At 45.6% G+C, this 15,617-nt stretch overlaps 1 protein-coding gene and 1 non-coding gene across 2 annotated transcripts in view; both read right to left on the bottom strand.

The window, feature by feature from the left end:
- dkc1 (dyskeratosis congenita 1, dyskerin) overlaps nucleotides 1-3,969 on the bottom strand; it is a 9,381-nt gene extending 5,412 nt beyond the window's left edge. The window contains exons 1-4 of the mRNA XM_034224451.1: nucleotides 3,883-3,969; nucleotides 3,684-3,770; nucleotides 794-885; nucleotides 31-215 (exon numbers count right to left, since the gene is read on the bottom strand). Coding sequence (XP_034080342.1) covers nucleotides 31-215; nucleotides 794-885; nucleotides 3,684-3,770; nucleotides 3,883-3,954 — 436 coding nt within the window. The 5' untranslated portion in view covers nucleotides 3,955-3,969. The remainder of the gene's footprint in view (nucleotides 1-30; nucleotides 216-793; nucleotides 886-3,683; nucleotides 3,771-3,882) is intronic.
- On the bottom strand, nucleotides 2,672-2,865 carry LOC117551553. The gene has a single exon (XR_004569810.1). It is a non-coding gene; the product is annotated as a small nucleolar RNA SNORD17 (small nucleolar RNA).
- Nucleotides 3,970-15,617: the final 11,648 nt, after the last annotated feature.

A 15,617-nucleotide genomic window follows, 5' to 3' on the forward strand; every position in this document is an offset into this window, starting at 1 on the left:
CACTACACACACACCATCCTGACTGTATACCTGCGCTCTGCTGAGACTTGACCAACCGGGTGGCTCGGTCCACGCAGACGATCAGACAGCCCGTCACTTTGGGGTCGAGCGTGCCGCTGTGCCCCGTCTTATCCACCCGGAGAATCCTCCGGATCCACGCCACCACCTCGTGGGACGACGGGTTCGCCGGCTTGTCCAGGTTGATAAAGCCCGTCCTGTTGGGGGGGGGGGGGGGGGGGGAGGCGTTAGCATGTTAGCCTCAGGGACAGTTTCATCCAACAGACCATGAGACTACTAAGCACCTGAACTCTGAACTCCATAAACACTCATCTGTTTGCATCTTGATAATTATTAATATATCATATTCCATCAGTGTTATGTGACCTCTGTATTCATGTTGCTGTTGGAGGGCTCCAGGTGCCCCTCCCTCTCTCCACTGAAGCTACTCATGGAGAGAGCGAGGGACACCTGGAGCCCTCCAACAGCAGAATGAAGCTACTCATGGAGAGAGCGAGGGACACCTGGAGCCCTCCAACAGCAGAATGAAGCTACTCATGGAGAGAGCGAGGGACACCTGGAGCCCTCCAACAGCAGAATGAAGCTACTCATGGAGAGAGCGAGGGACACCTGGAGCCCTCCAACAGCAGCATGAAGCTACTCATGTTGACAGGCTTGAAACTCGGGGAGCTTTTCAAATAATTCCAAATAATGATTTTTGGACTTAACGTTAAAAGTTTAGCATGAGTTTAGCTTGTTAGCTTAGCATGAGGTTAGCTTGTTAGCTTAGCATTACCTGACATAGTCCTGGATGTTCCTCTTCAGAGGGTTGCTGCCGTTGGGCAGCGGCGTGTAGTGAGCGGTGCGGATGTTCAGCTTATCAAAGTTCTGCAGGAGACAATCAGAGTTTAGAAAGAGCCTCTGCAGCTGAGACCCCCCTATGCTGATTCAGGATCTCATGCCTACACCAGAAGCCCCCCCCCTATGCTGATTCAGGATCTCATGCCTACGCCAGAAGCCCCCCCCTATGCTGATTCAGGATCACATGCCTACACCAGAAGCCCCCCCCCTATGCTGATTCAGGATCTCATGCCTACACCAGAAGCCCCCCCCTATGCTGATTCAGGATCACATGCCTACACCAGAAGCCCCCCCCCTATGCTGATTCAGGATCTCATGCCTACACCAGAAGCCCCCCCCCTATGCTGATTCAGGATCACATGCCTACACCAGAAGCCCCCCCCTATGCTGATTCAGGATCTCATGCCTACACCAGAAGCCCCCCCTATGCTGATTCAGGATCACATGCCTACAACCAGAAGCCCCCCCTATGCTGATTCAGGATCACATGCCTACACCAGAAGCCCCCCCCCTATGCTGATTCAGGATCACATGCCTACACCAGAAGCCCCCCCCCCTATGCTGATTCAGGATCTCATGCCTACACCAGAAGCCCCCCCCCCCCCTATGCTGATTCAGGATCTCATGCCTACACCAGAAGCCCCCCCCCCCCCCTATGCTGATTCAGGATCACATGCCTACACCAGAAGCCCCCCCCTATGCTGATTCAGGATCACATGCCTACACCAGAACCCCCCCCCCTATGCTGATTCAGGATCACATGCCTACACCAGAAGCCCCCCCCCCTAATGCTGTTATTCAGGATCACATGCCTACAACCAGAAGCCCCCCCCCCCCCCCCTAATGCTGTTATTCAGGATCACATGCCTACACCAGAAGCCCCCCCCCTCTATACTGTTATTCAGGATCTCATGCCTACACCAGAAGCCCCCCCCCCCTAATGCTGTTATTCAGGATCTCATGCCTACAACCAGAAGCCCCCCCCCCAATGCTGTTATTCAGGATGTCATGCCTACACCAGAAGCCCCCCCCCTAATGCTGTTATTCAGGATCTCATGCCTACACCAGAAGCCCCCCCCCCCAATGCTGTTATTCAGGATCACATGCCTACACCAGAAGCCCCCCCCCTCTATGCTGTTATTCAGGATCTCATGCCTACACCAGAAGCCCCCCCCCCTAATGCTGTTATTCAGGATCTCATGCCTACACCAGAAGCCCCCCCCCCTAATGCTGTTATTCAGGATCTCATGCCTACACCAGAAGCCCCCCCCCCCCTAATGCTGTTATTCAGGATGTCATGCCTACACCAGAAGCCCCCCCCCCCTCTATGCTGTTATTCAGGATCTCATGCCTACACCAGAAGCCCCCCCCCCCTAATGCTGTTATTCAGGATGTCATGCCTAAACCAGAAGCCCCCCCCCCCCTCTATGCTGTTATTCAGGATCACATGCCTACACCAGAAGCCCCCCCCCTAATGCTGTTATTCAGGATCACATGCCTACACCAGAAGCCCCCCCCCCTAATGCTGTTATTCAGGATCACATGCCTACACCAGAAAGCCCCCCCCCCTAATGCTGTTATTCAGGATCACATGCCTACACCAGAAGCACCCCCCCCCCCTCTATGCTGTTATTCAGGATCTCATGCCTACACCAGAAGCCCCCCCCCCTCTATGCTGTTATTCAGGATCTCATGCCTACACCAGAAGCTCCCCCCCCCCCCCCTAATGCTGTTATTCAGGATCTCATGCCTACACCAGAAGCCCCCCCCCCCCCCCCCCCCCCACCTATGCTGTTATTGATGAGTCTCAGCTGTGATCAGCGCAGTCAACTCGTCTTCGCGGCGCTCGGGTCGAGTCGTCTCTCCTCGTGGATCCGGGTCGACCCGGCAGAACGCCGAGTCGAGGACATCACCACGAGGAGAGGCCCCGCCCCCAGAACGAGAGCGGGGGGGTGACTGCGACAAGATGGCCGCTCAGCGAATGGATAAACAACTTCATCATTTCACAGATCTGAGCTCCAGTCCTACGCTCCGTTACCTGAACTACACACTACCTGAACTACAAACTACACACACTACCTGAACTACACACTACCTGAACTACAAACTACCTGAACTACACACTACCTGAACTACAAACTACAAACTACCTGAACTACAAACTACCTGAACTACAAACAGTCCAAACTACCTGACCCCCGTTGATCACCCAACCCCCCCCTCACCTGACTCCCCGTTGATCACCCGACCCCCCCTCACCTGACTCCCCGTTGATCACCCGACCCCCCCTCACCCGACTCCCCGTTGATCACCCGACCCCCCCTCACCCGACTCCCCGTTGATCACCCGACTCACCCCCCTCACCCGACTCCCTCGTGATCACCCTACCGACCCCCCCTCACCCGACTCCCCGTTGATCACCCGACCCCCCCTCACCTGACTCCCCGTTGAACACCTGACTCCCCGTTGAACACCCGACTCCCCGTTGAACACCCGACTCCCCGTTGAACACCCGACTCCCCGTTGAACACCCGACTCCCCCGTTGAACACCCGACTCCCCGTTGAACACCCTGACTCCCGACCGTTGATCACCCGACCCACCCTCACCTGACTCCCCGTTGATCACCCGACCCCCCCTCACCTGACTCCCCGTTGAACACCCCACCCCCCCCCCCCCATCACCCGACTCCCCGTTGAACACCCGACCCCCCCCCTCACCCGACTCCCCGTTGAACACCCGACCCCCCCTCACCTGACTCCCCGTTGAACACCCGACCCCCCCTCACCTGACCCCCGTTGAACACCCAACCCCCCCCCCCCCCACCTTGAGCAGCAGAGGCCACTGAGATGTGTCCAGAGTCGCAGCTTTAGCCTCCGGCCGAATGAAGAAGTCTCCGCTCTGCTGGATCTCCTGAGGAACAAACACACATCAACTCAGTGCAAAGCTATCATTATCTAAAGCATCTGATAAAACACATTGAGTTCATGTGATTATACATCTTTATTGAACCGGTGTAACTCACCCCAACATCCTCTATGATCCCTTTCTTCATCTTCTTCATCTTCACTGATGATGCTGAAAAACACTCGCTCATTAAACCATGAACACATTTCAGAAGCCTGGAAATAAAGGGTTTGATTTGGTTCACTCGATATACCCTCAGGTAATAAGGGTTTGATTTGGTTCACTCGATATACCCTCAGGTAATAAGGGTTTGATTTGGTTCACTAGATATACCCTCAGGTAATAAGGGTTTGATTTGGTTCACTCGATATACCCTCAGGTAATAAAGGGTTTGATTTGGTTCACTCGATATACCCTCAGGTAATAAGGGTTTGATTTGGTTCACTCGATATACCCTCAGGTAATAAAGGGTTTGATTTGGTTCACTCGATATACCCTCAGGTAATAAGGGTTTGATTTGGTTCACTCGATATACCCTCAGGTAATAAGGGTTTGATTTGGTTCACTCGATATACCCTCAGGTAATAAGGGTTTGATTTGGTTCACTCGATATACCCTCAGGTAATAAAGGGTTTGATTTGGTTCACTCGATATACCCTCAGATAATAAGGGTTAGCTCTTAAAGGCGGAAACACGTGTTCTGACACCACGTGTGTTAGCATCAGGCGGCTAACACGCAGCTAACAGGCCTGATACACAGAGCGCTTGTGCTTCACACCGAGACTCAGGAGAGAACTCTGTTACAGCAGAACATAATATCAATGCCCTACAGGTGGAACAGGCTTCCTTTCACAGCTATAATACAACGGGATATCTGAACCACGTGGTCTCTGCAGAAACACGTGTTCTCTGTCTCTGCAGCTTCACAGGAGAGAATACATCAAGATCCTGGGCCACGTTTAGACCCGCTTATACCCTAACCCTATAATACTTCAGGTATAATGACGCAAAGACCATCGTGTTTCTGCAGGAGAATCTCTGCAGAAACACGAGGGTCTCGTGGAGAGAACAGCTCTGATCCTGGTGCAAACAGGTATATTTTTGAACAGGTATAATACACGCGCTTTAATAGAGGTATATTATAACCGTGTTATTATACCTGATGTATTATAACTGTTAAAACACATCGCTACTAACGCCCCACGTGGCGTCGCAGACATTACACTTCTGCAGATCAAACCGAGCCTCAGTCTGCCCCTCACAGATAGTTCGCATTATGCCCTTAAGACATGGTGACATTCAATCATTGAAATATATAAACTTAAAACACTTTAAAACGTTTTTTATCCTTCTCCAAAACGTGCCGCGCACTCACCTCCAGTGTCCGCCATCGTGATCTGAGAGAGAGTTGACTCCTCCTGTTCCGCTTTCAAATCTTGTCTCTTCTTCTGTGGTGCCTCGCCAGCAGCTTTCAGCACACTTCCCCTCTGCAGGCCGGGATCAGAACTGCTCTCTAAACCCTCTCTACGTCACAGAGCACCACGTGGTATCTACATCCTCGCGCATGCATGCACGTGGCAGTGGGTCGACCACCCAAACAGAAACATGTTAAGACAGGTTATATAAGTGCAAATGTCCTCTTCCAGTATGAGAGTAGCATGATAGCATAGGTACCCCAGTGTGAGAGTAGCATGATAGCATAGGTACCCAGTATGAGAGTAGCATGATAGCATAGGTACCCAGTATGAGAGTAGCATGATAGCATAGGTACCCAGTGTGAGAGTAGCATGATAGCATAGGTACCCAGTATGAGAGTAGCATGATAGCATAGGTACCCAGTATGAGAGTAGCATGATAGCATAGGTACCCAGTATGAGAGTAGCATGATAGCATAGGTACCCAGTGTGAGAGTAGCATGATAGCATAGGTACCCAGTATGAGAGTAGCATGATAGCATAGGTACCCAGTATGAGAGTAGCATGATAGCATAGGTACCCAGTATGAGAGTAGCATGATAGCATAGGTACCCAGTGTGAGAGTAGCATGATAGCATAGGTACCCAGTATGAGAGTAGCATGATAGCATAGGTACCCAGTGTGAGAGTAGCATGATAGCATAGGTACCCAGTATGAGAGTAGCATGAAAGCATAGGTACCCAGTATGAGAGTAGCATGATAGCATAGGTACCCAGTATGAGAGTAGCATGATAGCATAGGTACCCAGTATGAGAGTAGCATGATAGCATAGGTACCCCAGTATGAGAGTAGCATGATAGCATAGGTACCCCAGTGTGAGAGTAGCATGATAGCATAGGTACCCCAGTGTGAGAGTAGCATGATAGCATAGGTACCCCAGTATGAGAGTAGCATGATAGCATAGGTACCCCAGTGTGAGAGTAGCATGATAGCATAGGTACCCCAGTGTGAGAGTAGCATGATAGCATAGGTACCCCAGTATGAGAGTAGCATGATAGCATAGGTACCCCAGTATGAGAGTAGCATGATAGCATAGGTACCCCAGTATGAGAGTTGCATGATAGCATAGGTACCCAGTATGAGAGTAGCATGATAGCATAGGTACCCCAGTGTGAGAGTAGCATGATAGCATAGGTACCCCAGTATGAGAGTAGCATGATAGCATAGGTACCCCAGTGTGAGAGTAGCATGATAGCATAGGTACCCCAGTATGAGAGTAGCATGATAGCATAGGTACCCCAGTGTGAGAGTAGCATGATAGCATAGGTACCCCAGTATGAGAGTAGCATGATAGCATAGGTACCCCAGTGTGAGAGTAGCATGATAGCATAGGTACCCCAGTGTGAGAGTAGCATGATAGCATAGGTACCCCAGTGTGAGAGTAGCATGATAGCATAGGTACCCCAGTATGAGAGTAGCATGATAGCATAGGTACCCCAGTGTGAGAGTAGCATGATAGCATAGGTACCCCAGTATGAGAGTAGCATGATAGCATAGGTACCCCAGTGTGAGAGTAGCATGATAGCATAGGTACCCCAGTATGAGAGTAGCATGATAGCATAGGTACCCCAGTATGAGAGTAGCATGATAGCATAGGTACCCCAGTATGAGAGTAGCATGATAGCATAGGTACCCCAGTATGAGAGTAGCATGATAGCATAGGTACCCCAGTGTGAGAGTAGCATGATAGCATAGGTACCCCAGTATGAGAGTAGCATGATAGCATAGGTACCCCAGTATGAGAGTAGCATGATAGCATAGGTACCCCAGTATGAGAGTAGCATGATAGCATAGGTACCCCAGTGTGAGAGTAGCATGATAGCATAGGTACCCCAGTATGAGAGTAGCATGATAGCATAGGTACCGTATGAGAGTAGCATGATAGCATAGGTACCCCAGTGTGAGAGTAACATGATAGCATAGGTACCCCAGTGTGAGAGTAGCATGATAGCATAGGTACCCCAGTGTGAGAGTAGCATGATAGCATAGGTACCCCAGTGTGAGAGTAGCATGATAGCATAGGTACCCCAGTATGAGAGTAGCATGATAGCATAGGTACCCCAGTGTGAGAGTAGCATGATAGCATAGGTACCCCAGTGTGAGAGTAGCATGATAGCATAGGTACCCCAGTGTGAGAGTAGCATGATAGCATAGGTACCCCAGTGTGAGAGTAGCATGATAGCATAGGTACCCAGTATGAGAGTAGCATGATAGCATAGGTACCCCAGTATGAGAGTAGCATGATAGCATAGGTACCCCAGGTGAGAGTAGCATGATAGCATAGGTACCCCAGTATGAGAGTAGCATGATAGCATAGGTACCCCAGTATGAGAGTAGCATGATAGCATAGGTACCCCAGTATGAGAGTAGCATGATAGCATAGGTACCCCAGTATGAGAGTAGCATGATAGCATAGGTACCCAGTATGAGAGTAGCATGATAGCATAGGTACCCAGTATGAGAGTAGCATGATAGCATAGGTACCCCAGTATGAGAGTAGCATGATAGCATAGGTACCCCAGTATGAGAGTAGCATGATAGCATAGGTACCCAGTATGAGAGTAGCATGATAGCATAGGTACCCCAGTATGAGAGTAGCATGATAGCATACTCACCCAGTGTGAGAGTAGCATGATAGCATAGTGTAGTGGACATTTTATTATATCCTGATATGTTTAAACCAAATACTTCTCATTTGGTTAGATGTGCTGTTTGCCTCTATCTACACTACTTCAAGGCCACAGAGCTGTTTTGGCTACTGAGTTGACTCACACAAAGTCACACGAGAACTTCTACAGCTCAAGGCCAGGTGTCTAATAACAATGTGACCGTGTGAAGATTTCTTACCTTCCCACCCTTTTCCTCCCTTTTATTTATTTATTTATCCTTTATTTATCCAGGAATGTCCCATTGAGATACAAGATCTCTTCTTCCAGGGAGTCCTGACCCTTTATAAGCTTTGCTATCATATTGAACTGTGCACACTCGCGCAGACATATTTTATACTCTGTGAGACCTGTGTCTATATATATATATATATTTTATTGTATCTGATGTTTGTTTGAGTCATCGAATAAACATCACCAGAAAGACAACTGTCTGATTCACCATTTATTTGATTTGATCACTTTGACTTGTACTCTACAGTATTGGGGTTTTTAGATTTCCATAACAATTGGCGCTGCGAGCAGGGTCTCTGCAAGTTCGATTGGGAACACCTCCGGACGCTGGTGGTGGCCGGCTCCAGGATCCTCGGATCTTCCTCTACCCCGACAGAAACCGTATGGGACGAGAGGACCAGCGCCGGGGGTGGAACTGATTGACTTCACGAGATCAAACTGACTTAAAAAGGCTTTTCAATACTGGGTGAGATGTACAGTGTCTAAATTGTTTAAAGTTAAACGTAATTAAAACTCCATGACATTTATGAGAGGGACTGCTCGAAGATAGGGTTTATCCCGTCGTAGATCGTGGGTTTACGATTAGTTTTTGCGTGATTTGTACTGAGAAACAAATATCACATAGGGTTTATCCCGTCGTAGATCGTGGGTTTACGATTAGTTTTTGCGTGATTTGTACTGAGAAACAAATATCACATAGGGTTTATCCCGTCGTAGATCGTGGGTTTACGATTAGTTTTTGCGTGATTTGTACTGAGAAACAAATATCACATAGGGTTTATCCCGTCGTAGATCGTGGGTTTACGATTAGTTTTTGCGTGATTTGTACTGAGAAACAAATATCACATAGGGTTTATCCCGTCGTAGATCGTGGGTTTACGATTAGTTTTTGCGTGATTTGTACTGAGAAACAAATATCACATAGGGTTTATCCCGTCGTAGATCGTGGGTTTACGATTAGTTTTTGCGTGATTTGTACTGTGAAACAAATGAGGTGATTTTGTCATGGGAGCAAGGCAAAGTAGGGGGCTTGTACACCCTCCTGAGGGCCCGATTGTAGACGTCATGAGAGTAAAATATGGTGAAAACAGTCTGTCTAAAGAATAAATATATGGACGGAAATGTTTGGATTTCCAAAGGGAGGTTTTTGAGTAAATTAAAAATCAAGAAACTAAAGAATACATTTATTCTTCAAGAAGAAGTAGAAATACAAATAAAGTTAAAGTAAAAGACTTATATAGAAAACTGGACACTCACAGAAAGTGTTTATAATAAATACTGGGAGCATTAAGCAGAATGCCGTGAAAGAAAGCAGTTGGCCTTGGGCATTAAAGAAAATATTACAGTTGGAATGAATGTGAAGAAAAGAAGGAAAATAAATTATTTCCAAAACCATGTAAACCCAGACATCTCTGTGTTCTTCCATTGCAGGCCTGAATGACCTCTCCTCGACTGGGTATCCTTTCCCTCCCCCGGGGTACAACCCTGGCAATCCGACTGGCCCACCTCAACCACCTCCACCGCCACTACAAGTCCCAGCCATGCAGTCAACAGACTCCCCATAAGCTCGTCCACCCCCATCAGCCCCAAGTAGATGGGGACAACAGCGGGATAAACAAACCCAAGCCCAAGCAAGTGTTTGGGCAACACACCTCAGTAATGCCTTTCTCAACGGACTCACAGACACAGCGCAAGCTACGCAGAATGCTGGCCGGTCACAATACCGAGGGAGAGGCAGAAGAGGTTTTCCGAGGCAGAAGACGAGAAGCAAGACCTTCACTTGACGAAAGATGTTTCAAGTGTGGCAGTGTTGAACATTGGATTATGGGACTGCTCACAGAACACTGGCGAGTGGAGGCAGAGAGGGGGACAGCAAGGACGGGGCCATTCACAATCAGACTGACCTACACCAGATGGGGAGGAGGGGACCCGATCGAGCGAGATGGGAATTCAGCCAGCAGCACCAGGGAAGTGACACACACACACACACACACATCATGCTATTGAGTAATTGGAAAAATGTAGAAGACATGTCTGTGGTTAAAGAGGGTACATATTTGAAATATGACAGTGAAACAGCATTTGAGAAATGTCCCAGCCCAAACACCTGATTTGACTGTCATGGGTGTTGATGTTATTTATTTTTATTTTTTGGTTGATTCTGGGGCTACACATTCTATAGTAAAAAGGGCAGATTTGCCTGATGGCAAATTTAGTGGTAGATTATGCACTCAATAGGAGCGGCTGGGGTGACTGTAAAGGAGAAGTTTTTGTATCACTTCACAGTAGAGATAACGGTGATGATAGTCAATCCATTTCCCACATCAGTCAAAAACAGTTTCTTTTATCCTCCGTCTGCCTAATACATTCACTGGGCAGAGATCTGATTCTCCGGTTCGGCTTAGACCTCATTTTTTCAACAAATGAGGGTTTTAAAGTCCGGCAGCCATCTCCTACGATGGTTCAAAAACTTTTGATGATAAAGAACTGTGTGAATGTGTATTAAATGGCTGCTGACATATCCTGATTCTCAGGCGTTGTTGCGTTTGACTGATCAACGTGTTTTTCCACCTGCTGTGTTCATGGAGGCTTCTCATTTGCATTATACGTGCTAACGTTGTTAATGTTGTTAATCCGTGTAAATGCTATGATGAGTTTTTCTGTTAGAATGTGTGAATGAGGAGCTCATGCTTAAAACTAAGCTTGAAGTTTGCTGCGCAGCTGGTTCCTGTTGCACTCACACCCACACAACACAAACTGTGTCAAATCCCAGGGACGGTCCACACATTTCACTAGCCAGGGGCCCCACTGAGAGATAGAGGGATTTGGGTCTAATCGTTAAAGATTTGGAGTCAGTCACTGATTGGACACCTACACACACAGAATATGTCATGTACACATGTACATGTGTCACGTGACATGTATCAAATGAAAATGTGCACGAACGTAGCCGTTCTGCGCACATTGCTGTTGGTTAAGGAGGATGACGTTGGTGATGGCATTTTTCCACCTTATTCTCATATCTCTGAGCTTCCTGCCGCGTTTTCAGATGGGCCATGCTCACTCTGTGCAGCTCACAGATATGACGTAGGATTAATGTCCACGTTCCGTTCAAATCAACCCCCGTACCCATTGAAACGTGAAGTTGTTGATGGCATTCGGTCAGTGTTTACCTCTCTGTTTAAACAAGGGGTCATTATTCCGTATAACGATTCCGGTACGCACTCCAGTGTTTCCTGTCAAAAAGATCAGACACAAAACCTCCTGACGAGTGGAGATTTGTCCAGGATTTACAGCTGTAAATTTTCCACTTGTTACCATTGTGAGGCTATATTTACGCAGCTCTGCGTGATTTAGTAGCTAGAATTCAGACTAATGCACTACCAGAGGTGGAATAAGTACTCAGATCTTTTACTTGAGTAAAAGTAGAAGTACCAGAGTGGTACAGTAAAGGTCCTGCATTCAAAATGTTCCTCAAGAAGAAGTAGAAAAGTATTATCAAAATATAACACGGTAAAAGTATTCATTGTGCAGATTGGTCCATTTCAGAATAATATATATATATGTTTTATAATGATTGATCATGAAAGTGTTCTCAAAGCTGGTGTAGGTGCAGCTAGTTTGAAGTACTTTGTATACTGCAGGGTAGCTGGAGGATTTACTCCAGGTGGAACTAAAGTCTGATTCAACACTTGATTAGATTTCACATCATTCATCCACATCTATGAAGTAACTAAAGGTATTAAATACTTGTAGTGAAGGAAAAGTACACCATGTACCTCTGACTTATGTTCACTGCCAACCTAAAAGTACCTTAAAGAATAGTAATCAATAATGTATTGAGAAGTTATTTGGCTGATTGTTTTTATATCGGCTCAGCCAGGTTATATGGGGAGCCCAGTCTACGTACACTCTAAAAACAAATGCTTGGCTTAACAAAGAGAATCAAGGCAATAGGTTGCATCGATGGTTATTGAGTTAAGACAACTTCTAATGACATTTTGTTAAAGCAACAAAGTTATTTGAGTTAGGGGAGAAGGCGTTTCCTCTACAATCAGGTGTTTTCAATTACCACTTACTTAATCATTGGTAGCATAAACACAAGTTTTTAAGTTGATTACTCCAAACGTTCCAACTTGTTTTACCGTAGGATTTAAATGTAATCTTAAGTTGTGTGTACTTAATTACCACATGTTGAACATGAACACATGTTTTTAAGTTGACAGCCATTTGTAAATTAAGTTGCTCCAAATAATATTGTATTCAATAGGGTTTTTCTTTTAGCTTATTCATGTTTTTTCCTTTAAAGAAATTAATTAATTCCACAACAAAAATATTAGGCAATTCACTTTTTATTTTTGAACTGCAGTTGTTTATTTCAACGCATGATGTTTCAATCAGGAGAGTTTGAATTTCAAGTTGTATTTGAATGACAAAAGATGACACTCACCTTAAAATGTCCTTTGTATATTTCTATGTGTCTTAACTGTGGGAACTTGTCCAGGCATCTTGAGTGGGAGTGGACTTGAAATCCTTAACTCAAGGTGTAGAACAATTAACTTATCAAGCCAATTGCATTACAATACCTCAACTTGAATTTAGTTTGAAGTCAATTAACACAGAAATCAGAGTTCAAATGAGACAATATTAAGTTGATGTAATTACCAACATTATTGCGTCAACACAACTTATAAATTAATTTTTGCAAATTATGGGGGGATTTTGGGGACTTTATCTAAAATCAATTAACTCACATTTTTTATCTTGCAACCAGTGCATTTAATTAAGTGGAGGTGAAAGGTCGCTTGAATTGGGTTTTGAGATGTACAGATCACTCATTTTGATATTAATATTAAACTTAGTTTTCTTTTCTTTAATTTTTCATCCTCGTGTAGAATGCTATCACGAAACACACATGTGGTTGTTTATAGCATAAAGAACATCTGAGTTAATGTGAGCTAGGGAAATACTCATTTGAGTATGTGCATATAAATATGTAATTTACAACAGCTGTAAGATACTTGAAAAGTGCTTGAATTTGATTTTGGAAAAGGTGTAAGAACCCTCTTATTGACCTTTACCTGAGGACGGTGACGAACACGACTGTGTTGCCGAACTTTCCATTGTGTGCACACCTAGACCGGACTTAAAAGACGTTCCTCTGACCAACGCTGACCTCATTTTGTATGTTGATGGGTCTGCCTCTCGCGACCAAGGGGGCACTAATCGGGTGGGGTTTTTCTGTTGTTTCAGATTCTGCTGTACACCGTTCCGGACCAATCCCATGTCTCAGCACAAGCAGCAGAGCTCATCGCACTAACTGAAGCCTGCACGTTTGCAGAAGACAAAACCGTGACTATTTACACTGACTCACGCTATGCTTTTGGGGTAGTGCACGATTTTGTGGCTATTTGGAAGTGTAGACAATTTCTGCAAGCAGTACAGACCCAGTTCCCCTAAGAAATTGGGTCTGCTAATTTACCTGCTGACTCAGCCGCAAAGGAAGAGTCTAATTCCTCTCGCACCTTATACTCATTTGTTAGAATCCCTGTCTCCTCCTTCACTGACAACATGTCGTCACTTCAGCAGCTAGCTACACCAGTTGAGAAGGCTCGGTGGAAGGCTGCTGGGGCTGCTTTTGACACATGGGTTGGACAATGTGTAAAGAGGGGGGATGTTAGAGGCTATAAATCAGGAGTGGTTCACAAGGGGGGTGAAGCATGCCTAATTTGCATTAAGCAAAATTCATTTGAGCACCTAATGCTGGATTTCATTGAGCTTAGCCCATCAGAGAACATCTTAAATTAGAACAACGGTTCACATTTTGCTAAAGAGAGAACGGCACAATCAAAAACAAACTATCAAAATGCTGTGCAGACACAGGTCTGTCATGGACACGAGCTCTGCCCATTGAGCTGATGTACATGCGGATGTGGGAACGAACACGGAGCCAACTCAGCCATTTGAAATCCTTTTTGGGGCTCCTCCACAGATTGGACTCAAGGCTCCAGGATGTCCTCTTCCCTCCACAACTTTGTGTGAGGATGCTATGTTGCTATGTTGTATGTTAACCTGTCATCCACTTTAGCGACTGCCACTGGTCCACTTCACCATCTCCAACCCGGCGACTTCGTGCTGGTCAAGGATTTCCGGAGAAAGAGCTGGAAATCCAATCGTTGGCCCCTACCTGCGTCTGGTCAACCAGACAGCGGTCAAGGTCGCCGAGAGAGAGCTACGTGGTTCCAGCTACCAAGCTAAGCTAACATGCTCCCCATCTGCACGTTGCCGTCACATTTTACGTTTCTAAGGTAAGCGGACATGAAACTATTCAGCAAAACTATAAATAATAATCTAAGTTATTGAGCTTTTAGCATAATACTTCAGAATCTTAAAACCCCTTAACGTTTGTATGCAATTGTGCTAAATTCAACACTGGAATCAAGCAAATATTAATATGTTTGCATGACATTAGTTATTTATATTTTGATATCACTTAACTATACGTTTAATACATTTAAGTCAAGCTAAGGTACATGTGATGGTAGCTAGTTAGCGCTCTTACCTGTGAGGCCTCCTCCAAACAGCATAATAACCAGACTATCATTAAAACTAAGTACCAGTTCTAGATCCTTGACTTTAGACAAACAATTCAAAAGACAACATGTATTTAAAGACCAATCTTTATTTGAATGTGCCTCTTAACCTGAGATATTAGTTATACAGTAATAGTATTGACAATCTAAAAAAACTGAGCAACTCAACAGTCAACTTTATGTTTCTTATTGTCTAAAGCATTTATTATTTTCATTTTCCCAATCTCATATTCAGTGTGGACGGATTGAGACAGCATGGTGTCCAGAGAGCTGCAGAGACTTCAGGGAGAAACCTCCGTGTGATGGACGTCCTGTCTGTTGGTTTGGAGAGGACTGAGGGTCTTTCCTCTGCGAGGAGGACCAGGCCTGATGAAGGAGCCCATGCTGGGCAAAGCTGATACCAACTGCACAGGCCTAGTCGGTCACTTTATTTGACTAAATGTGTTTAATACATTTAATAGGTTTACACCTTCTGTCCATATGTGCTTTATATTTAAAACATTTGATTAACTTTTGGTTCACATTTCAATAAATTGTATTTGTATCGGCACTCCTTTTGTCCATTATTCTTACTGAAAATGTTAGATTACACATTCACATCTGATTGAAGATTGGCCCCATTTATTTGTGACGTTGCAAAACAAGGTACATGTTGTGAAGCTCATAAAGTGAGGCAAATAGAAATAATCAGGTGATGGAGTGTAGATGTGGAAATAGCTGCATTCGATCAGCTGACTGTTTTTACAATAAAAGTAGTTTCTTAGTGAATGTCCTGTACTGGTCTTAAAATCTCATAACATCAGCTTTTAATGTTCCTCTTGGATGTTCTTCTTGACCCTCAGAGAAGGAGAGCATGTCGTGTCTTTCAGGCATGTCCTTTCCTAA

The sequence above is a fragment of the Gymnodraco acuticeps genome, unplaced genomic scaffold, assembly GCF_902827175.1.
Source record: "Gymnodraco acuticeps unplaced genomic scaffold, fGymAcu1.1, whole genome shotgun sequence".
Classification (NCBI taxonomy): domain Eukaryota; kingdom Metazoa; phylum Chordata; class Actinopteri; order Perciformes; family Bathydraconidae; genus Gymnodraco; species Gymnodraco acuticeps.